The 24,079-nt window shown below is 49.6% G+C and overlaps 1 protein-coding gene across 4 annotated transcripts in view; it reads right to left on the bottom strand.

Annotated features, from left to right (window-relative positions):
* SRGAP3 (SLIT-ROBO Rho GTPase activating protein 3) overlaps positions 1 to 24,079 on the bottom strand; it is a 127,724-nt gene that overhangs the window by 61,398 nt on the left and 42,247 nt on the right. For all 4 annotated transcript variants that reach the window (XM_037385173.1, XM_037385172.1, XM_037385175.1 and 1 more), the window contains exon 2: positions 3,878 to 4,070. In XM_037385173.1, the coding sequence (XP_037241070.1) occupies positions 3,878 to 4,070 (193 nt within the window). The remainder of the gene's footprint in view (positions 1 to 3,877; positions 4,071 to 24,079) is intronic.

Raw genomic sequence — 24,079 nt, forward strand, 5'->3', positions numbered from 1 at the left:
TTGCATACAATCTGCCCTACACAGCTTAGTTTCTCTGCTCTACCTTGATGTCTTGGGGCACCAAGCATGGTTTCTGGTCCGCTGCTCCATACCTATGCTTTAAAAAAGTGTGGTCTGAAGAAGGTCAATTAGCAATATTACAGTCATACAGTGCAGATGCTCCGGGCAACAGCTCTGAAGGACCTGGAAAGTGCAAGTCAGCTAGAGACAAGGCAAGAGCCAGTCCTCTGCCCTAGCTGGGCTGGGAACCCATCTGTGGCCCTGCTCCAGTCTCCAGGAACCTCTTTCAGAGTTTCTTTCAGCTGTTCAAGTGCTTCCCACAGGGACGTATGGCAGCACAAGAGCCAAATCAGACTCCCAACCAGACCCTTCCCGAACTGGGTGCTCTGGAAGATGGTACAGGAGAAGAGACATCCCTGGCAATCCCTTCAACACTCGGCAAATGAGACAGTTCTGCTTCTTTTTTCCACTCTGTGCTATTAATACAGCTGTCGCTCCCATATTCCAGAAAGAGCCCATTTGCCACACAATCTGTTGTACCGCATTTAGTCCACTAAACAGTGCTGGAGAAAATGTTTTGCATCCAACGTTACCACAAAGTGTCTGTGCACAATATGAATACATTCACATACGCTGAATATTCATGACAGTCTTAATCCAACTCACGCTGCAGTCAACAAAGAGATTGCCCTGAGCGGCACCAGGCATGGGGCAAGTGGCCTGAAGAGCCCCTACAAGCCATGCAGCATCCTCAGAGCAAGCTTGTCCCTACCCGGCTCCATGGGGCGAGACCCTGCAGAGGGGCATCCCAAGACCCTGACTTGCCTAGAAGCCAGGGGTGGTCAGAAAAACTTTCTTTTGAGAGAAATTTCAGCAAACGTTTCACACTTGATTAGAGCTTAACTAATTTTGATACATTCCATCTCAACACTAAAAGAAGCATGCATTGCTCTCCATGTATTGCTTTTAGCACTAATGGCAAATTAATCAAAAGGGAATCAAAATTCCCAGAAATTATATAACAAACAAAACATTTCACACTGTCCAACTGAGACACTTTGGGATAGATCCTCTAAACAAGGCAGCCAAGTGATGTGCTCCAACATTTCACCTATGCTGCTTTCCCTGGCCAAACCAATGCTTTCCTGCAAGACATGCTGGTTCCAGAACCTCCCCTGACACCACCCTGCCTGGGCAGGTCTCCCCGTGTGCCGACAGCCATGCCTGATGGACACATCCAAGCCCCAGAGGCTTCTCCCTCCCCAGCACCTAAAGACACATACCAGCTGCCCAGGGAGTGCCCGCTGCTTCACCCAGGCTTGGCAGCCTGCACGCACCAACAGCACTGGCAACACGGCCTCAGCTCCCCTGTGCTCAAACAAGACTGTCTCTCCCTAAAGTCCTGCAACCAGAAAGCTACCCCATGCCCGCTACAGCTACGCTGTGCAGCTGAAGCCTTCAGACACATACTCCTCCTCATCCGAGATGTCCTTGCCCATGGCACCGGGGCGGGCAGCGCACCTCACCCCTGAGCCCTGGGGAGGAAAGCATGGTGACTCCATAAAATCTCCGTGTGCACATACAGACAAAACCACATATAAAAGCATGAATGAGTCTGGAATCACCTGGAATGACCATGAACAGCCCAGCAGCAGCACCGTGGCATTTACCACCATGAAGGGCTGGGCACAGCCTGCTGCACGTGGCTGTGCAGGGACAAAGGAAGAGCTGAAGACACCGCATTTCTTAAGAATGTCAAAAGCCTCATCAGAATAATTACATTCATGGGGAAGCTGGGGAAGCAGCGCAGATGAATCTAATAAAGGGCAGGTACAAAGCAGTCTGGAAGAATAATATTTTAAGGGAGTCTCAACATGGAGTGAGACAGTGAGGACTCGGCAGTGGTGTGCAGTGAAATGAAGCTGCCCCTATTAACACCATCAATACCATCACAAACCACCAGGCACTCACACCCAGGTGTTTCATAAAGGGGAAGAAGCACTGTCACCTGCACACCACCACCCTTCTAATATTGCAAACACAATAAGCACTGGCAGTGCCATAATACTGCTCTCAGCTGATGGAACAGGCACCCACCCCCCGACAAGCCTTTGTGGCTCCATCTTTAAACAAGAGCACCTTCCCAAGCCCATACTGGCCAACTCCTTCCCCACAACAGTTATCCCCAATGCATGGCACAGCAGCGCCCAGCACCACACAACTGACTTGCTAGTCAGATGCAAGAAGAACAGCTAGCAATTGAATGGCAATTCATTTTCAGCAGACTTTTGCTTAAGACAACAGTAAAAGCTTTGCTCACCAAAGAGACCGACTAAACAGATTAAATGGGATTTAGTAATATGGAATAAATAGGATTTAGTAGTGTAACAGCAGAATCACTGCTCTTGCAGCTGGAACAGGAAAAAGATCATAAGGGGTTAGAGAGAGACGAAGACTGTAAAGAGCCAGGGGCTAGCAAGGCTAAGGGCATCAGGCAGACAAAACCCTCCATTTTCTGGGAAAGAAGCTAAACAGCAGCTGTGGTCTTTGGCCGTTGAATCAAATGACACTAGCTCATCTTGAGCAAAGAGCATAATCCCAGCTGAGAGACTGTTTCACGGACACAGCTGTCAGAAGAAGAGACAAACACTATGGCCAGGGTAGGCAAAGGTGAGCTTCAGCTGATGTGCTGCACGGGCGAGCAGCCAGAAGGAGCATCTGCCTCCACACTGCAGGTGCTGCCACACGGTCCTCGGGGCACAGACACCACTGGCCACATCTCAGTGGCACCACTCATGCTGCCACAGGACCCCGTGCCCCGAGAAACTGCCGGGGAGAGCTGGCTGTGGCAAGGAATGCAATAAGCATCATAGAGGAAAATCCTGAGAGCTACCAACACACATGAAAGCACCGAGCATTGTCCTGCAGAGCCCAGCCTGACACCTCCGAGTGGGCACACTCGAGCACGCCCGGGGAGCAGGGACCAGCTCCTCCAACAGCGATGGGACAGTGGCATTCACAGGAGCCTTGAAGTCACAGCTGCCAGCCAGCACGAGCTACATATCCTCACTGCAAAACAGTCACCTCCAGACTCAAATTCTGCCTTGAGTTTGGCTTTTGGATTTTTTTCAGATCTTTTTCGTTTTAACCAAGCTTGACAGTGTGGTTAAATTGAAAAGAGGCTGCTTTTGAGAACTTGTGCATAATCGCACATTCATGGTTTTTACAATTTTCATCATCAGTTTGAGTTTCACACAATTCCAGCAGCCAGTTCATACTTCCTATTTCAAAGCTTTGTTTCAAAATATTTCCACTGTGGATTTGCCTAGCTTCAACACTGTACGGGTGTGTACACAGAAAACATATACAGTTCATTTTTAAAAACTGCAGCAAATTGGATTTCCAAAAACTGCTTCCAAGTCTGAGCCTGTAGAGCAGATCTGTGTGCAGCATGAAGCACTGACTTCTAAGGATTGGACCACATACAGAAACCAGGGTTTATAAAACAGGCCTACTGTTATCTGCACAATCAAGTCAGTGGCTGAATTCAAGCCTCTTAAATAAATACATAAAAAAATCGAAGGGCTTGACTCCTTCCTAGTTCCTGATTCATATTCTCATTGTATTGTTCAAAGAGTGCAAAGCAAGTCTAATTTGGGTAGCACAGGTCAGCAATGCTGTGGGTGAAAGTCTTGGAAAAAAACATTTCTAGTTCTTTTTATGAACCCTGCACAGTGACAAGACAGACAAGGTCACCACTGATGCTGTTTAGTTTACCCCCCTTTTGGACTGCACAGCTACAAACAAACCTCTAGTGTTTGAGGCAGTCTCTGGCCCATCATTTTGCACCATTTTGCCCCTGGAAACACCTGCTTACTTGAACTGGTGCTCTCTGGAGCTGCGTATCTTGGAGGAGAATCGTTCAGCCAGTTTCTCCAGGCTCCTGGAGTACTCCAGCTCAATCTCAGCCTTCCTGCGGAAGAACTCCTGCAGGTCCTGCAGCAGTTGCAGGCGCGACTCTGATTGCTGCTCCAGACATTTGAACTGCTCGACCAGCTGAGTTCGGATTTCTGCATGGACACGAGAGAGAAGAAAATACAATGTCATCAACAAACTCCGTCCGGGACGGTTGTCCTTTCATGTCTCAGAGCAAATCGGACAGGCCCTGCTAGAGCAGGCTCCCTCACAAGCCTCAGGTTTAATTCAAGGCTTGCTAAAGTCAACAGATTACTTTTTTTTCCAAGCAAAAGCTGAAAAATTTCATTCACCAGTCCCAAAACCTTGTTCTTTGTCAAAATAAACAGCTGTGTAAGTACACAGAGACCAACCCTCAGCGCTTTTCAAGTGCCTTTTTGAAACTTGAAAATTATACTAGAGATTATCTAGTACTCCCTGAAATCCTGTGTTCTATGCATATAAACTAACATATTATTTCTTGATAAGTAATCACATGAATACCCACCGAACAGCTGACAGTGGCCTGAAGGCAGCCAGCACTGTAAATGCATACTCGTCTCACCCACGTCCCCACAGTGCTGCTGGCTTAACTGGCAAATCAAACTCGTCTTTGGCTCAAAGGCTTACAAAGTCTCACACCCTCCGAATTCCAGCTCACAAAACACCACAGACTTTATCTGTTCCAGGTTGGGTTTTTTTTGCTTTCTCATAAAGCCCCTCAGACACTGTGACACACACACTACAACTCCCGTAGCCTTTGCCACAGAGGGGCTTGGGTGCTCGGAGGACAAGAGGGGACGGAGCCCTGGGCAGCCCCCATCTCTGCCCCAGCATTGCCAGGGCTCCTGCTGCTGCTGCCTGCACCCTGCAAGGAACAGCCATCCCAGAAGCGGCGGAGACCTCTCCAGTGTGAGCCTTATCCAGCACCGCCGTAGCCGATCACCTCAGACACACTAATCCTGTCCAGCACATGCAAATTATTGGAAGACTGGTTTAACGTTTCTCCTCTTTACACATCAGAGCTGTGTTTTTCACCTTCATCAACCTCGTTTTGAGGATTCTTCTCTCCCGTGGTAAAAGGCCAGTGTCACTTTTTCCAGCTGCCCCTTCGCACATAACACAGCCTGCTGCAAATCCCCAACGCTTATCCTGGGAAGACAGGCAAGCACTGGGAAGGCAACGCTCTGTCAGACCCCTCGCCCTCTCTGCAGGCAGAGTAGCGCAGCACCCGTGCAAGGGGTGCAATGGAAACACACCTTCCAAACCGCTCCCCGGCCACGGGGAAGGTCTTCAGCAGCTCTCTGCAGCGAGGCAGCCTGCGCAGGGGAGGCTCGATCCTGCAGGAGCTGCAGCTGGGCTCTGCCTGGCGGGGAGGCGGTGTGCCCGGCTGGAAACGGGAGGCAAAAATGAGACTAGATGGTAGAAAAAAAAAAAATATGCAGTGAGAATAATTGGACTGAGCAGGGGCAGCTGCACAGCGAAGGGGTCAGAGAAGCCAGAATCGCAGGGGTCAGATGACGAAATGGGTCCGTGCCGTGACTGCCTGTCCCCAGACCCCAAGGGGTGGAGGGGAGAGCAGCCCCCCAGCCCCGCACACCCCATCTGCAGCAGGCAGCCAGCCAGACACCTCAGCCGAGCAGGTCAGCTTCAGCAACAGCGTACGACTGCACAAGCTCACCACGAGAAACCCTGCTTTCTCCCCCCCGCAATGAAAACAGTGCACAGAAACGCACTCTGCTGAGCCGGCACAGCACTTGCAGCCATTTTAGCCCAACAGGAACAGCCTTTTTAACGCTACGAACATTTTTATAAACAATCCATAACAAACAACATATTCTTTGTCTTTCCCTAAGGTTTGTGATTGAGTATACATTTCTCACTTTGGTCACCTGTAGCTGATGGACCCCAACAAGATACACTTACAAGGCATACCTAGCCAAAAAAGGCAGCGGAGAAGCCTGGCAGCAGGAGCCCAGCAGCACTCCTGCTCCCTTCACCACAGGACGGGGCTCGACAGGGCCGGAGCAGCACACACAAATGCACCTCGGAGAGGCTCCAACCCACCCTGTCCCCTCCCCACCTCCCACAGAAGTGCCATTCGCTGCTGGCCTAACGCTAGCAGCGACAGCACCACCACCAATTCAGCTCCCTCCCTTCCATGCCAACACTACTTTTTCCTTTCCAAATTGGTGCCTAGATCCCCTCAAGCTCCACACCCCACCAAGTACGGGGGTGAGGACCCATCTCCACCTGCTCCTTGCCCAAGCATCCTACAGCCTCCTTGCATGGTCCTGCAGAGCAGTGCAACCCAGAGGGCAAATCCTGTGCTCAACCCAGGAGCCCTGGGGCCGGCCAGCCGCTCCCTGCGCGCACAGCACCCCCAGCCCCCACTACAGGTGCTCACTGCTCAGGGAGCCGTTTCTTTTTTAACATGAAGGACCAGACCCACACCTGATGTAAGCTGGCAGGCAGCTCTTGAAACACAGAGTTTGGCTGATTTATAAATATACAAACTTCTGGCCCTTTCTGGGAGGCAAGGGTAGGGCGGCAACAGAGGGCGCGAGAGCAAGAGGGGAAAGAGCATGATTTTGGTGGCACCAAAGCTTAGCATTTCAATCAGCATCACATCCCAGCTCAGACAGCGTCCAGGCCACAGATCACAGCTTTCCCTCCATCACCTTATGGTCTTACAACACATTAATGAGTTAACTCCCAAACTCCATACATCACTAGAGAAGATGCACGTGCACATACACGCCGAAGAACCACGGGTGGTTACTGGAGAAGCTATGCATTAGGGTCACCAAGCTGAGCAGCCCCAGGTTCTCTTTCCCCAGAAGATTTTGGGCTCTATTATCAGCCAAGAGGTCCACAGACGCAACAGGAGAAAGGAAGATGACTGATATTAGTGGGTGCATGCCTCTCCATGCAGCTCGGGGATTCCACCATGCCACAGGATGGTGGGCTGCAGCGGGCTCCCGGCAGGCAGAGGAGGCAGCGGCTCCCAGGGGACTCCAGCTGCTGGCGACTGGAGCAGGAACCCTGGGCACAGCCAGCACCGCAGAGCCCTCGCCTGCCCTCCCACACTGCGACAGGGTACTTGGCCACCTGCAAGAGCCACCAGGAACGGACTGCAATCGCAAGCTTCCTGGGTGATCTTCTGCCTGGATTTTCTGCCACAACAGGAGCTCTGCTTTCTTAAACTTCTGCTGCAAGGCTGCAGCACATTAACTGTCACGGCCTACATGACAGGAGGGTTCAGCCTCTACTAAGAAGAAAGTCCTAAAACTGGTAGAGCTCTTTGGCAAGAGGACTAGACCTCATCCTGCATTCCTTCTGCAAAAGTATGCTAAGAACAAATGGTAACTTACCCACAAGAACGATAGCAAACTAAAAATACCTGTACTGCCTGAGCACACGCACTTGAAATCACTGCACCGTAATCGGGAAGCTCAATGACCTGAACGAAGACAATAGAGCAGTGTCACTTCAATGCTTGAAATAATCTTCACTATGCATATACATATATATGCGCAGAAGGCAGGCTAGCCCTACCAGTCGCCTGCCAGCATAAGGCTGTCCCACAACTCTGCAGCTACAGCAAGGCCCTATCCAGAAAACCACTACTCCATACTGGATGCTGAATTAATAAATTGTTACGTAATGATGATGCAAAGCACTGACTGACATCACAAAAGATCTATGGACAATTTCAAGCTCTCTACATTTGTGAGAATCCCACGTGAAGGACGTTAAAATTGCTATTACAGGAATCTGGCAATCTGCTATTTTTCAACATTTCTTTACAGAACAACTACCATGCAAGACTGAGCCACACGCAGCCTGATAGGTGAACGCAGAGAGCTGCAGGAATAAGACCACCTGCAGCAATCTCATTACTGTGTAATTTAACGATGGCAGTAATGGGACTGGAGGCCACAGGCTGCATGAAGGTCACCTAAAAACAAAAACTCCTTGGAAGCAACGAATGCTGAAAGCTCCAAAGTTAATCAGTCACCTTATGTGGGATCCTCCTTGGGCATTGCTTTTACAACACTTCCTTTATGTTCTTGATGTTTTATGAGAGGATAGGACAATTGTTCATAAAAATGCATCTGAAGCACATACACAGCCTTGGTGAGGGACTCAACACACTGCACTTGGCCACTAGCAATGCAGCTTCCATACCTGAAGTCTGCCTAGATAACTGTGTAACCATCCCTGCAGCAGCCAAAGCTCTATAACTCATTTCTATCCTACATCCTCCATCTGCAGACACAAGGATGCTGGACACAGGAGCCAGAAGGGCCAAGGCCCCAGGCAGAAGAGAAAGGGAGATGTGCAGCAGGGATGGTCAGGGCTCCCCTGTGACTCTGGGCATCTGCTACACACAGACATCAGCCCTCATTCACAGCTGAGCTGCAGAACACCCTGAAAGGAAAGACAATTCCACTATACATATAATGCCAGAAATACCCTTTAAGGAAAAAAAAAAAGAAAACAAGAAAAAAAAAAAGAAAAAAAAGGGCTACAAAAAGAATTGAGAAAAAGAAATTCTCATCACAAATGAGATCTCCGAATGACTGGTATCAGAGTGTCTTGGTCTTTACTCTTGCATCAAAACAAGCAGTATCCCATTCCTATGGTATCCAGCACCATGCTTCAACAGAGCTGCACACCTCACAAACAACACTGCTTCTCCATCCCCTCCTCTTCATGTCTGCGCTCAGACACAGAAAACAGATTTGCTCCCCTTGCAATGGCACTTTCTCTGGGGAGAGAGGAAGGATGCTTTAATGCCACACAGCAATATTTAGCCTGGTTTTGCCACAGAGATGTGTGGGAATGCCTGGAGAAGCTGCATGAACTTCCAGAAAGCGGTACTCTTATCACACCTGAAAGCTGGTCCAGTCCTTGGTAGCTGGGACTCCAGCATTTCTGTAAACCTCGGCTGTTTTTCAGGAAAGATCACACGTATGCAGCACCGCAGCTCTGATTTCATCAGGGAGACTGCTCTTCAGGGACGCTGTTGTGCAAGAGCTGCGATGCCTTGTGGGATCAACGGGAGCCAACCACCTCCGCAGTCATGGCTTCTGACAGCTCCCTTGCTTTCCACCCGAGCAGAGCCGGGATGCGAGATGGCAGGCTGGTGCTGTCATCCACCGCTCGCTCCTCACAGCAGCTTCCCAGGGCACGGCATGCCTGCCACGCTGCAGTGCTGCTTCACGCACACCGGCTTTTGAAGGCAAGCACTTTCCCCCTTACACAACTTGTGCGGTTAACGACGGCATTCACTGGAGCTGAGGGTGGCAAAGAGTAACCACCTTTGAATTAAGCCTCTTAAAAACCCACTGCTATGTTCCTACAGGATACAAAGGTACCAGTTTCATAAAGAAACATTTTTAAAACCTTCACATTCCCCTGCTGACAAATTTCCTTCCCACACAAGGTCAGTGGAAATTTCATTACATCCCATATGGATTTTACATTCCCACTCCTGCTGGTGCCAACGCAAGGCTTGCTTTACAGAGCTCTGCTTTCCTGAGCAAGTTTAATACAGATTTTTATTTAAAAACACAGATTTGGTCTCTAGCTCCCTTTTCACAGGGGATTACAACCCGAGGTGGTCTCCAGTGCAGCTCTTAGCACCCCGACAGTGCACTGAAGCACAAGGAATACCATAATGCTTCTCCAATCTTTTACATTTCCTATCTCTTCCTATTCTTTTCCAGATCTGAGTGACTGCTGCTTGCCTGATCTTTGTATGTGGCACAAAGATTTCTTCTTGGCTCTTACGGGGGTCATTTAAGGCAGTGCAGACAGCAGCAAGCAACGCAGAGACTCACCGAGGCTCTGCAGCTTTCACCACCCCCTTCTCCACATAACAGGAATCCGCAGTTTGTGCCTGTGGGACCTGCAGCCAGCTACCTTCACCATGGGCTCGGTGAGGGTCTCCATCACCTGCCCGTGTGACGTGCTGTGCGCTCTCAAGCCCAGCACCGACTCGCCAGGACCCAGCTCCCCCTTGCCCATCCTCCCATGTGTGCTGCTCACCCCAGAGCCCTGGTACCAAGGAGGACTCAACAATGGCACGTCAGTCCCACCGGCTGGAGAGGACACTCTTGGGCATCCGGGCACCATCAGCAAGGCACATGTTGACCTTCATCAACAGAATTTCTTTGTTTTCTCCCCTCCCGTAACGTGTTGCTTTTACACTTTCAAGTCTCCTTGCAGAAGTTCAGCCAGGCCAGTTCCACATACGCGCGTAGGAGGCAAAGGACAGTCTCTCCGGGCACATACAGCCTGCCAGCCGTGACCCTACAGCCACTCCGCTACCAGCGGTCACACAAACAAAAGGAGATGGCCACTGACCTCAGGAGCTGCTGCTGCATGTTAAATGGAAAAGGTTTGTGATAGAAAACAAAATTAAGGGTTGCTGGTATGATTAATGCAAAGACAGGAACAATAACAGAAAAAACAACATTCTTCAGGGCTCCAGAGGTCTCAGAGCCAGCCGCTCACAAACACAGCCCCCGACAGTGCCTGCATTGTCGCTCCCCTGCTTCCATCATTACTTTGCTGCTGCATTTAAGAGGCACCCTCCTTTCAATTAAAATTAACTTGCTCTTAAGTAGCCTTTTCAGATAACCATGAAAAAATACAGGCAGGCAGAAAAGCCTTCTTCTGCCCTTCATGCCCGCTGCCTAGGGAACAGCAGGAGCAGCCGGAGGACATCCATTTTCTCCCGCCTGCACGGTGGAGCCAGAGATCAGCCCCACCAACGGAGCAGCCACCATTTGCTGTTTGATCTCAACAACCTCCACCCTGCCCCTCTCCCTCTAACCCGGCCTGCTCACGCACTGGAGATGGAGACAGCAGATCCCCAGTGATCCCAAACCCAACACACCTCTACTGACATCTGGGCTGACACCCTGGCAGGCACCAGCTGACAATCCAGACCAAAACCTGCACTGTCTTTACCAGCACTTTGCAAGCAATTTTCTGGCCATATCAGCACAAGCTGCATCAGCCCTGTCCGTCATGAAAGAATTAACAAGCCTTTAATTACAACCTTCAACCAAGTGCAAATTATGTTTTCCATGTTAGACAAGTATCTCTTCAGCACCTGACCCCAAAAACATTAAAATCTGGAAGACACAGCTAGAAAGCAGAGGACATTCATGGGAAGAGATCACTAACCGTGCTTCTGTAATTGGCAGGAGGGGAGTCATCTCCAGGCACTCCACTGACGTGCCTCACGGAGAACCACCTTTAGAAACTACTGGAGTGACACAAGCCCAAAGCACAGGCAACTGGGAACAGAAGAGTTCACATTTCCTTGGGCTACAGTAAAGTCTATAAAGAAAAGAGCTAGGCTGTTAAAAACCTGATGGATGCCCACCATCGCTCAAGGACTAACCCCTTCGTTCCAGCTCTCCAGCAGCAGGTGTGCTCAAAGCCGAAAAAACCTGCCTAGGGGACAGTTACATGGTGACAGGTTGGCAACTCCTGGAATTCACGTAACGGTGGAAGGTCCGTATTTACACTGAATAAAAATAATCTGGGAAAGGGAAAGTAAATGGGATGCCTCGGAGAGCATCACAAAGTTATTCCGCAACTGCTAAAGGTTTCTCTGAGAAATGACCCAAACTAGGCTCAGACCCTTCCTTGGTTCAACTAGGATATAAGTTTTTTTAATATCCCATGTTGCAAGCTTCCCTTGCTAGATTAAAAATCAGCTCCTTGCCACAAAGAGCAAACCTCACCAGGAAAACTCTCCCACTCTGCCTTCTGCCCAGCACTGTCAGGATATGAACAGAAATGCTGCAGGCCCATGCAAGGAAGACTGCCACCTCGCAATTTGTTTTTCTGAACTTAGAATTTATACAAACTTTCAGTAGAAACCAATAAACAAAAACCTACCAAACTGCTTTAGGAAGAGCTGAAAGCACTTGCCAAAAAGCAGAAAGCAAAACGTTAAAATTGTGTAGCTGGTCACATTCCCAGCAGTAGTTAGTCTGAAATGCTCCCACGATTTAATTCAAAGTGCATGAAATCACAAACAGTGACAAAGGAGAACAACACAGCAAGCTGTTCTGCAAACAAGGGTGCTAAAAATTTTGAGTACCCTTGAGCTCTGCTGGGCAGCTGGCTTTCAAGGTTTGCTGCTTTTTTTCCCCCCCTCTCAGTTTGTTTGGTTCTGTTCATAAGAAAGGAGTTTCCACTGTGAGCAGTCTTTATTTAAAATGCAAATCCAGAGGTTGAAAACGCAAGAGATAGGATTTCCTCAGCTCTTCTGAAGCACAGCGGCAGGGATGTTGAAGAAAACAAAATTCCTTGGCAAACCAAGGAGAGCCACAACACTCAAGACAGGCTGTGGGACTGCTAATCCAGCCGAGAGAGATCAGAAGGTCTGGAGATTTGACTTTTGTAAACATTTTCAACTCAATTAGCCCATATCACAGCCAATGACTGCTCATTATTCTTAGGCCACGCACACAGACACGTGAGATGTCAGCAGCAATCCCACTGCCCAAGGAGACACACTCCAGCACCAGGGCGGCAGCCAGGATGACAGGACCACATTTAGCACAGCCCAACCAGGGGAGCATGGCCCTGCAGAGCCCCACCATCGATCCAGGCTCCCGAGACCCCAGGTACAGCACGGGTCTGTCAGCCAAGGACCTCCGAGAACGCTCACACCCCTTCCAAGCACAACAGAGGGCACGCAGAAGGAAAGTGAGCGTGACTGCCACAGCCAGCCCCGTGACACAGAGCACTGTGCATGGGCTGATGTGCCCGAGCGGTGATAAACCCACCAGCAGCAGCCTCCCACCGCCAACAGCCAAGGGGTACATGAATGTTAGCGACAGCACAGAGATGAGAAAAACCTTTTACAATCAGCCTTTGGCAGGTTTGTAAATGAATGGCGACATTTAAAAAACTGCAAGCAAAACCCCGAACAACCCCAAAACCCACCCCAAAACTTGACAGAGCTACTCAAAAGCCAGCTCAGGAAAACAACAGCTGAGAGCATGTACAATTGCTGCCTGGAGGGGAGCAGACCAAGAAAGGAGCAATTTAAAACTGAAGAAAGAGTATTCACATAAACTAGAATCATAGAGTCATTTAGATTGGAAAAGACCTTTGAGATCAAGTCCAACCGTTAACCGCAGGACTGCCAAAATAGATGTAAACTCACCATGAAGAAAATTAGATGAGAAATTGGAAGAATTGCTAAGATTCTGGGTCAGCCAGCTAGAGGTGCAGGAGAAGACATAGCTACTTTGGCAGTGGCAGTCAGTAACACCGTGAATAACATGGTGCTGCTCATGGCAATGGCTGGGTGGGATGGCAGGTCAGCCGGCCCCTGACAGCCCTACAAGCCCACCACTGGGCAGGGGGCTCAAAGGTGGCATGTTTTGACATTATGGTCACTACAACCCAAGTAGAATGCTGAGCCTGGCTGAAATTCTGTGTGCGTGGTTTGGAGTAAAACAACGTGCTTCCGCAGCAAACTGTAAAGAGCTACACGGAGGAAGCAATTCTTTCCATACGGGTTTTGTGATGCTAGGCCCTGTTCCTCCTCCAATATAAGAAGATTTGCAGTCGCTCAGACAGTGTTTTCTACCATGCAACAGCCTCTGCGGTGTCAGAGTGTAAAGGTAGTGTTTGGTGTCAACAAAGAAGCCCATTGCACAAAGTGCCAGAAAGATCTCCAAGGAAAGGTATTTTTTGGCTGCTTGCTTAACCTAAGACTTCCCTCCTAACCAGCGCGACGGCCACTGGCCCTGGATAGCCACAGTGCCCTGTGCCCACAGCAGACGGCCACGCCGTGCCCAGCTCTGCGTGCCCACCGGCTGCAGCTGAGCCCTCTCCCCCACTGTGCCGGGGGGGCTTATGCACGCATCACAGCAGCAGTGGCTCACGCAGGGGCCCCATTCAGCTGACTCTCAGGGGCACTTCGGTTAAACTTCTGGAAACACTGATCTTCAGAAATGCTGGAGTTCATGTGATCACCACCACAGCAAGACCAGCTCTCGTACGTTGAGGGACTTCTGCATTTGGCTTGGAAACTGATACTCACTGGTGTGCCAGCAAAAGGGTAAAGCAAAGGCAATCCCCTAAAGCTTTTCAAGACTTCAGAAAAGTGTTGTCTGCGTTGATGTTGACATCTTGGCCAGCAGGTCAGGGCAAGTCTCATTTTTTCCTTTCCTAGGCTATGCACCTCATCCATTCTCCACTGAGGACGATGCTGGCAGCCATGCACAGAGCCCAAGAATGATTACATGCACCCAAATAGCATACCTCTGACAACAAGGGTGATGCAGTGTTTTACAAAGAACAGAATTATTTTGTACAAACCATGGCCAATTTGAGCACTCATATTAGAAGTAACATGCTTATGTGGAGAGGTCAAGACATACACAGAGCACGCTCATCTCCAGTTCATTATTAACAGGCTGTTCCTTCAACCAGTCCCACCCTCAGCTTGCTAAAGGATATTTTTCATATGGTGTCATTTTTTAAATATAACAATCAAAGTCTAAATTAATGCCACTAGATCAATGCAGCTTTTACCAGTGTCATTATCATTATTATTATTTATCCCTTCTGTCTTCATACAGTTTACATTCTCCTGGGCAGCAGAATCTCCAAATTTCAGGCATTTACAAATGCCATGTTGAAACCCCAGCCCCAGCTGAGATTGTGGCAAAACTCCCACCAGTTCAATGGGGCTAGAATTTCATCCTTTTGCAATAAATGGAGCAAGTGAGACAATCTTGTTCTCCAGCAGTTATTTTGCAAGTCTCCCCCTCTTCCAGTAACCTCTGGCTCCAATACTTCTTACCTCAAATGCTGATAAGGGCCAAGCTCCTTAACTGGCATCAAACCCAGTGGAAACCAACACCAGCAGAAGTACAGTGCTGACTCATGGTGTACTGCTACTCTAGAAATTCCTTGCTTCATAAACAGTAAAACATCTCAAACAAAAATTGCCAAGCAGTCACAAGCTAAGTGGTGGAAAGTATGATGCTCCACAGCTACATTTACTTTTGCTTGTCCCATCTTAGGTCAAAGTGCCACACAAGACGAACAGTGGCACTTTTTCTGCCATACCATCAATGTGACGGTTGCAGCCTAGCACTGTGGCTTTACAACAACCCACGCACTCACTCCAGGAGCCAAAACTCAGTTGGGTCCCAGCAGAGCCCGTTGCCAGAAGAGAGGTGAGGCTGTGTGCAGGAGCCAGGGTCAGCCCCTGGACCTGTTGCAAAGTTGACATATGGGTAACGCATGACAAGGGTAAGATGGACCTATTAAATAAACCCAATTTTACCCAAGGAAAAATTGGTGATGGAAAATCCCAGAGAGTCAAGACTTGTGAAGGTGCATAGTCTGAATTGAAACACAGAGACTACAGGAGCCAAGCACACTCCAGCAAGCAGGAAAGCCTGAAGCTGCAGACACGGGGATGCAGTAAAGCTCCAGCCGGCCGAGCCAGCCAGGAGCCCCGCAAACACCAGCACCCCCAGCTGCAGCCTGTGGCCGGGCCCCTGCAAGCGAGCATCCTCCTCCTCGGGGCGATGTGGGGTTTGGCATGCTGCCCCTCGCTAGCCCCCCACCACAGGGTGCTGCCTCCAGCTGCTCAGACAGGCACAGACAAAAGCAGAGGTTTCTCTAGCAACGGGCTGGGATGGCAGCCTTCAGAGACCTCCTCCTCCTCCCCACCCCCGGGTACCGCGCACTTCCACTAACACAGCCGGGAAAGCAGGAGCAAGCCCTGCTGCTGCCAGCCCCCAGCCCAGGGCTTCGGGGGCCGCCCACCCACCACCCTGGCTGCGCCAGGAGCAGCTGCTTTGTGGATGCTGAATTATCTGTCCAGGACAACAGTGCTGTCGACTGATCTTCCAAACGGGCAGCCTAGGACAGCCGTTCCTCTAACATATGTTTCACCCTACTGATTTGTGACAAGTGAGAAAACATGCTTGGCAACAAAAGCCATTATTTTCCTCACAACTGGGATTAGACCCAATAGTTTATTGCAAATATAACATGGCAAGTTGGACTCGGAGGGGAATCCAATTCTTCTACAAATATGCAATACACTAAGAATGCCATTTGACTCTCACTTTCTTTTATTTCCCCCGTCAGCCCATTCATATGCTGTCTTCACTAAAAGCCCAGCCCTCTTCGCCACAGAATTACCTCGTAATGTATTTTCTAGGGCTTTGTCATCCTGTTTTTCAACAGTACGCACCACTTCCCTTGGGAGAACCCTCACACACAAACATCTAATGCACCACTGGCCTGGATTCAATATTGAAATGCCAGGCAGGCTGTTACCCCGACCAGAGCCCCTGCCCCAAGCCAGGCAGCTGCCAGCACAGCCCAGGCGGTGGCCAGAACACCCCACACGCGGGGCTCAGCCTCCTGCACAGTTAGGTGTGTATGAAGACAGGCAGGGCAGAGTGCCCCGAGAGCCCACACGGCACAACATGCCCACAGGATGCTCCCGCTCCCCTGCGCCTCCGGCACGGTGCTTTCATCCACCTGTCTCGCCCTGCTCCGCAGCCAGCTCCTGTCACCCATGTGGCTCAGCAGCACAAGGAATCAAGGGCTGGTGCTGCCAGAGGAGCACCTCTCTTGTGACAGCTGAATCCGGGCCCAGGCTTCAGCAGGTCCCAACAGTGACGTTATTCAGCTTAAACAGCCAAGGAGCTACAAGGGCTGGAGCATCCTGAACGCAGAGCTGCCAGCTGCATGGATCTCCAGAGCACCAGCCTGAGGGTGCCCTCGGTGGTGTGAAAACTTCAGGGAAGGCACAGAGCGAACCACGCAAAGCAAGCAAACAAGCCTCCCTCCTTCTCTTACATCTCAATATTAAAGACCCTGTCTAGAAAAAGACAAGAGATTTGGCTCTTAGTAAAACAAAGAACAAGACAAGTCTTTTATCCAAAACTAGAAGTTTCAGATTTAATTAAAAAAAAAAAAAAAGGAAAGAGAAGAAAACATTTCTCTCAAGTCTGCCAATGCCACCTAGGTTGTCTTCATTTTTCATATAGTTTTTTTACGCATGCCTTTAATCCGCAGTCAAAGGGAGTGTGCATCAGGAGCCAGCCTGCTCCCGGCGGCAGCACCAAACCCAGGGCACTTCCACTGAACAGCTCAGGCTGGGCCCTTACGGTGTTCCTTGCTGGGCTGTATGGTAGCCTCTTAATTGTAACCTAAAAAAGGAAGTGAAAGTGTAATAAATTAGACCTTGAACTGAGTGACTTGTTCCCTCCTGGGAAAGCCCCTGTCCTGGAGGGAGCCCAGGGCAGGGGGCCTGGGGGCAGTGTGCCCCAGGAGGAGGCATGGGGCCATGGGGTTTGGAAGCCTTGACTAGCAGCTCAGGGCAGCTGGGGTCAGGAAAACACCGCTGTCGGTTTGCTGCTGAACAAGGCAGTTTCTGGCCCCTGCCCAAGCCCCTGCTCACTCCTGGTGAGGGGGCACAGCCAAGTCCCAGGCTTTCCTGTAAGCCTGGACCAAGAATCCTGGCGCACGACAGGCTCCCTACCATGCCTGCAGGAAAAAAGCAATCAAGCCATGAAGAAAAATTCCATTTCTATATGGATATTTGCATAAACAGTTTTAAACACGGCATCTTTCCCTTCAAATTAGTTCCAACCAAAGCAATGCGATAGAAATGCACCAGCTGTGCTGGTACCCTCAAGAGCCGTGCACGGTTATACTAGAGGGCAGGTGCCCAACACCGCACACCCCGTCAATAGCCCAAACAGCTATTGTCCCAACAGCTTCACCAGTGGCCATGCCAGCGCCACAGCCTCTCCTCCCAGCAATGTGGCAGCCTGGCAGGAGGTTACTGCCTTCTCCCACCAACGATGGCCACAACACAACTGGAACACGCTAACTACTGCTTATTTTTCTCCCTCCTGATCTCTCCAGCTACCTACAAATTTTGGTTTCTCACAAGATTGCCTGAAACCCACTCACTCACAGAAAACTTAAGTGGGTAAATAACTTGGTTCCGCCGTTTTCCTGGGCACAACAGCCCTGAGCAAGACAGGTACATGCAGGCTGTAGGGCAAGCAGGCACACATCAGGGTGCACTGTGGTGTTTCACTGTCTCCTTCATTAGGGTTTCGCCATTAACATACCGTGGTTGGCTTGTCACAGCAGCAGCTACCAGAATTACCTCTGCATACATCCCCTTTGAGGGGCCCAAGTGGAGTGTGGGTAAAAGTGAGTTTATAAAATGGCTTTCTAGCCATCTGCATGGAGCATAAATCCCATCTACCAGACTGCATTCCCAAAACAGCATCCTGGTGCAATCCCAGCAGACCAGGGGCCTCCTGACCCCATGGGAACTCGGCCAAACACACGCAAAAGCTGAAGCAAGGGCAGCAAGCATTATCCTTTTCATGAAATCTGCTGGTTCCTGTATCCCAATATGAACAAGCTTTCTACCACATAAGTAACCACTGGTCAGAAGGGTTCAGCAAGGTGATCATGCTTTCACTGTCAGAAAAGCCAGTGTCACTGCACAGGGACAACATGCAGCAGCTTTCTGCAAAGCAAGGCAAGCTGAAGAGTCCACTACTGTGACCCTCCAGCTCTCCCAAGCATCAGCACCCTAACGTGAAATGTCACCAGCAGAAACAGACCTACCAGCTAAGTCAGTCTCTTCTTCCTACACACACACACACACCCCTGCAGAAACCAGGAGAGAAGAACCTGGAGAGCTCAGAGCAGATACCAGCACAATGGTCTGGAGAAACGTTGCTCCACTGTGGAGGCAGCCTCTCCCAGCTCCACATCAAATATGAGAGACCCTTCCCCCTCAGCCCTTTTCTCTCTCTTAAATGAGGCACAGACAGTCACGCTACAGCAGCCAGCACTTCTCAGGAAACCACTGTAGCAAGGGCAGCAGGTTAGGCCAAACTCAAAATGCTGTAATTCCCCTCCCATTTTCATGTTAAAATTCAAAATGCAAATGAAAGAGCCATAATATTTAAAAAATAAAGCAACTGAATAATTTTTTTTCTTCTACACTTTAAAAATGTAAGTTAGTAAGGAATTCTTCATGAGAAAAGCAGATGTAGGAGTAGAGCAAACGTGATGAGAAATAGGTTATGATCTGACACACTCTGGCTGGAGCTAACGCAGCTATTTCCATTTTACTGTTCACTGGCACTTCAAAGAGGGGAATTCCATCCCACTAGAAACATACACCAGAACTCACGTATCTTTCTAGGTCACAAGATATCTTCCTAGATGACAAACAAGACTACTGCCATGGAATAATTAAAGACAAAATGTGACTGCTAAGGCAGCACAGGCTGCCGCTGTAGGACACCATGCAGGCACAAGGTTTGTCTCACCCAGGTATTTGCTGCTGTGCAGAACTTATAGCCAAAATCATCAGTGGCTTTTAAATTAGTCAGCAGTGCTGTGAACAAAAGGAGAAGAAAAAAAAAAAACAAACCACAAGACAGACACAACAGCAACTTTTCCAACCTATACGCTGAAAATTTCATAGCATCACCCTTTTCCCCAAGAAACCTCTCAAATCAAGTTAGTCCTGGTTTAAGCAGAACACCATGCTTACAAAAGCACTGAATTTGGCTTAAGACTTAGGCAATGTCCTCTTCCTAGGGCCAAAAGGTGTTGTGAACGGCCTCCAGGAACATCTCAAAGCAGCCGCGAGGCAGCAGGGTGAGAGGAGAACTCCCTGCCCGTGCCATGCCACCTCACCCCCTGTGCCCAGGCTGCGTGCAGCGACCCCAGCCCAGGCACAGCAAGGGGGTCCCACGTGAGTGCCCTGCCTGAGGCAATGAATGAGCTTCAGCCATGATCTCACCCACAGTCCCGGCAGCTGTAAGCCCTCTCACCAGACCTAGTAATAACTGAGAGCAGAACTGGCCCGGTTCACGTACTCAGAACATGATCACTTTGGAAGCACCATTGAAAAACCAAGGTTTTGCTCAAAACAATGTACTGGGACTGCAGCAGCGCGGCCAAAGTTGAACTGTTTTGCAGAGCGTATACTAGACACTATCAGCAGACCCCTCCACGTCCCCGGAGGTGGTCTGCCCAGTCTCTTTCACGATCCAGCTCACAGGGTGAAAGAAGCCTTCAAAAACAACAGAATTATTTCCATCAGCCTCTCCTCCCCATCGTGACAGTGCTCACCAGCAGCAGCAGCAAGACCGAAGCTTCTTTTTAGACGTGCCTGAAACATGCAGGAGATGCTCTACCCACCTTTACCTGGGGAGGTGCTCCTCACACAAGCTACTGAGCAGCCCCTTGTTTTATACAGAGAGTGAAGATAGATAAAGGAAGCTTCTGGATATCTGAGAACAAAGATCAAAGCTGAGGTGGTAACAACGAAGCCTTGAAATAATTAAAATAAGCTGGGCAAGCACTTAAGAACAAGGAGCCAAAGCTCTGCTGCCGAGAGCCGCCTCGGCAGTGCATCTCACACATTGCTCCTCACGTACTCCTGCTTCCTCTCCTTCTGACCCACACATGACAGCAGCCACTTCAGCTGGCGGCATCTGCCATAAGCTTTTGTCATCCAAACCTACAGGAGTAACCAACGGCACGTTTCCCTTAACAACTGACTCTGGACGCAGACCTGGAAGGGCCAGCCTGGCTCACGGAGGGGCACTACCCAGCAGCAGGGCAGATCAGTGTTTCAGGGGAAGCAAAGCACCCCGTTTCCTCCCTCTGCACACAACATGCCCACGCTCAGGCTACTCTGCCCTGCCAGGACAGCCTGCGCGGCTTGGGCAGGAAAGGGAGGAAAACCAAAAGCCAACCAACCAAGGATACCCAAACAGTGTCTATTCTTAACTTCAGCCCAGCCTCAAGACCAACATTTTCCACGGATGAAGGCTGTCTGACAACAAATATAATGGTGTGTTGCAATTATGTTTAAATTTAAAAACAGAAACAGAAGTTCAAACCCCACGTGGGTGCCAGATGGGAAGCGTAAGCCTACTGTCCCAGAGGGCTGGGCACCCGCAGCCCCCCGTGCTTTGGGAGCACTGACTGCAGCCTCTCCACGTGAAACAAGGTGTCATCAGGGGATGCCCTGGTCCCTCCTTTCCGAGACCAAGGAGAACACACACCCGCTGCCAGGAGAAAGCCCCACTCGGAGGAGGAAATGCTGCCATGCCATGGAAATGGGCTGGAAACCAGGAGAGGTGCCAGGAGCAGCACAGCTCACACTACCTGGCTGCTAGGCTTTATCACAGACAAAAAGCCCTTTTGCTACTGCCTACTGACTATAAAAATTAGCAAAGGGAAATTGTTTCTTAAAAAAAGAAAAATTTTAAAGAGCTGAATGGCAGAGTCAAAATATCTTTTCTAACAAGAAAGACTAATTCAAGCGTGGACATAAAATATCCAGATAAATCCATAATCAAAACTGGTGCTCAGGTGAATGTATTGCAAATTTTTCCATAGGGCGGCAGCTGCTCTCACACACTGTCTAAATGCCAACCCCTAATGAATTCAATGCGCTGATGACTACACTGTTTTCTAAAGAACTTGGCAAGATGTTCAGCATTATTAGAGAAGACAGGAAAGCCAGCAGAATTTAGTAATTTAATACCTTATCTTCTAATAACTGAAGAAGCATCCCAGTCCCACTGACACTTCCATCAGAGGCAGGATGATGACACAGGATGGATTGACGGCAAGAATGGCCAAGTCCACATGTCTGAACCCAAACTTCCCATTGGAAACATTTAGAGGTTAGAGCTGTTCTGAGAACACAGGATCCCATGGTTTTCACTGGGCCATCAGGAAAAGCACCGTGTCTGTCCTGTCCCAGCAGGGACTCGCCACTCCGCTTTGCCCAAAGGCCGAGCTGTCCCGGGCCAGCAGCAATGCCAAGGCCAGGCGCAGGCTGGACAATGACCTCACACAAAACTCTGTGCAGTCATGGATCCCACCTTCCTGATTCCTCCTGGACTTCAGGTGCCTCTGGCACAAACCTCTGTTGGTTCAATAACTGCTGATTATTTTTTCATTAATCTTCCCAGTCACTTGGTGGAAGAAGTGAACTTCCAGCCCAGAGAGCAGCCCACTTCCACCAGTCAGTAACACCATCCTTTCAGGCAACACAGCTTCGTTCACCAAGATGCTCAGTGTGCTTTAGTCTCCAGCCTCCCTCAGCTACCCAAAGACCTCTGCTCTGACCTTCCCAGCTCAGCCACGGCATGCAACTTCATTGCACATGCCATCGCCTCTCATCCTCATCCCCACTGCCCCTTCCCCAGCATGCAGTTGTCAAGAAGTCCATTGCAGCCCCATCTCCCCCAACCAAAAAAAAAGCAGGGACAGACATTTACTTTGGCACAGAGTCCAGCTCTAGACATAGGTCCCACCATGCTTTAGTCTTGCCTACAGACCAGGGCTGATGGACAGAACCTCTGCTTCCTGGTCCAGCTGCAGATCCGGACTTCAAAGAGTAATTTTCCAGCAACCAAGTAGTTGAAATCCATATGGTGACATGAGTTTACCTTCACCTTAAGGTCTCCACTTCAAATTCAGTCTCTAACAAGCTTTGGCCAAAGGTTTTGCGAACAATATGGAAAAGCCAACCACGTAATACCTTAAAAAACCGGTCAAGATGCTGAATTATCAAAGTAGAAATTTTTTCCTCCTTTTCAGAGTAAATAATTGGTTTTGGAGAGTAATTTTCCTTCTTTCTTAACAAAAACTGCCATGTCAGCCAGAAATGACTCAGGTTTTTGCAAGAGAACTCTGACATAGAAAGTAGATCTCAAAACCAGACTGTAACGCAGCGAGTAGGAGCAAGAGAGAGACAGTGTGTGTGCATGTGTGAGCGTGTGTGTCCCTTCTTGCAAGGATGGGAATAAGGAGGCAGAACACCCGACCCCTCTGGAGCACACAGACCAGATTTACAGCATATGCACAGGCAGTGGATTGGCAGACCTGTCAGGGGAAGGTGCCCATTGTGAGGAGAAAGGACGGCACTTGCAATGCAGCAAAGTGGCCACACCTGACATCCCACCAGGAGCACGGTGCGGGGCACAAGGCAACACAGCTCAGGATGCCCCAGTGAAGGCAGGGGCAGGCAGGGACTGCTGCCCCAGAGCCCCTCCTCCAGAGGCTGACAGATGTCAGCTCTCCTTTGGTTTCAAATATACAAGACTGCCAGCAGTGCAAGGGACAACAGCGACGATGGTGGATGAAGAAGCCAGAGATACATGCCTGAAGAAAGGAAAACACAGGACCCAGGTAACAAACTTGACAGCTGTCATCAGTACTAGGTTTTGGCAGAAAGCATTAAAAATAGAAATTAAGGTTAAAAAAAAATATTAATCAGAATATAAGTAACTTTGTGCCCTAGGTCCCTTACTCACCACTTCAACTAGATAGGTTCTAACATTCAGAGTCAGGAAAAATGTGATATACTCCACCTAAAACTACCACCAGGATCAGTCCCGCGCTGCTGAAGGTAGAAACCAGGCCAAAGGAACTACAGCAAGAATACATTTAACCAGTCTCTTAAAATACACCTACTTTTTACAGCCCCCTCTGAGCAGTATGGAACATACGTTAGCAGAGATGCAATGGGTGGAACGGAAATAGGCAAAGGCAAGGAGGGACCAAATGAGAAGTTAAATCAGCCCTGGCACAGGAAAACTGGAGCAAAACCACAGGCTCTGTGCGGATGGCAGCTCTGCTGGAGACTATGTCCTGGCCAGCTCGGGTGGCTGTGTGACCAGGAGGCACCTGGCCAGCCCCGGCTTGCAGTCAGAGGGGACCAGGTCCAGGGAGCCTGCCCTGGCCAAAAAAAATAACTGCATCAACAGAGAAGAACCTGTTTCCACAGAACATTTTCTCAGCAGAGCTTTGCAATTTTCTGGCTATTTAGCAGCAGAACCGGAGCTAGCTTCCTCAGGCCCAGCCTGGGGTAACTCCTGGCACTCAGCACACAGTCTGGTTTATTTCACTCTGTACCACAGAAACTAAGCAAATTAATCCAAACCGGTTCTTCTCCCTTCCTCTCTCCAAGAGAAGTATGGGCGCAGTCTGAGTCCACACAGCAGGTATTGACCCACGTCCTTGTCAGAGAGAT

The sequence above is a fragment of the Falco rusticolus genome, chromosome 4 (assembly GCF_015220075.1).
Source record: "Falco rusticolus isolate bFalRus1 chromosome 4, bFalRus1.pri, whole genome shotgun sequence".
In the NCBI taxonomy this organism is placed as follows: Eukaryota; Metazoa; Chordata; class Aves; order Falconiformes; family Falconidae; genus Falco; species Falco rusticolus.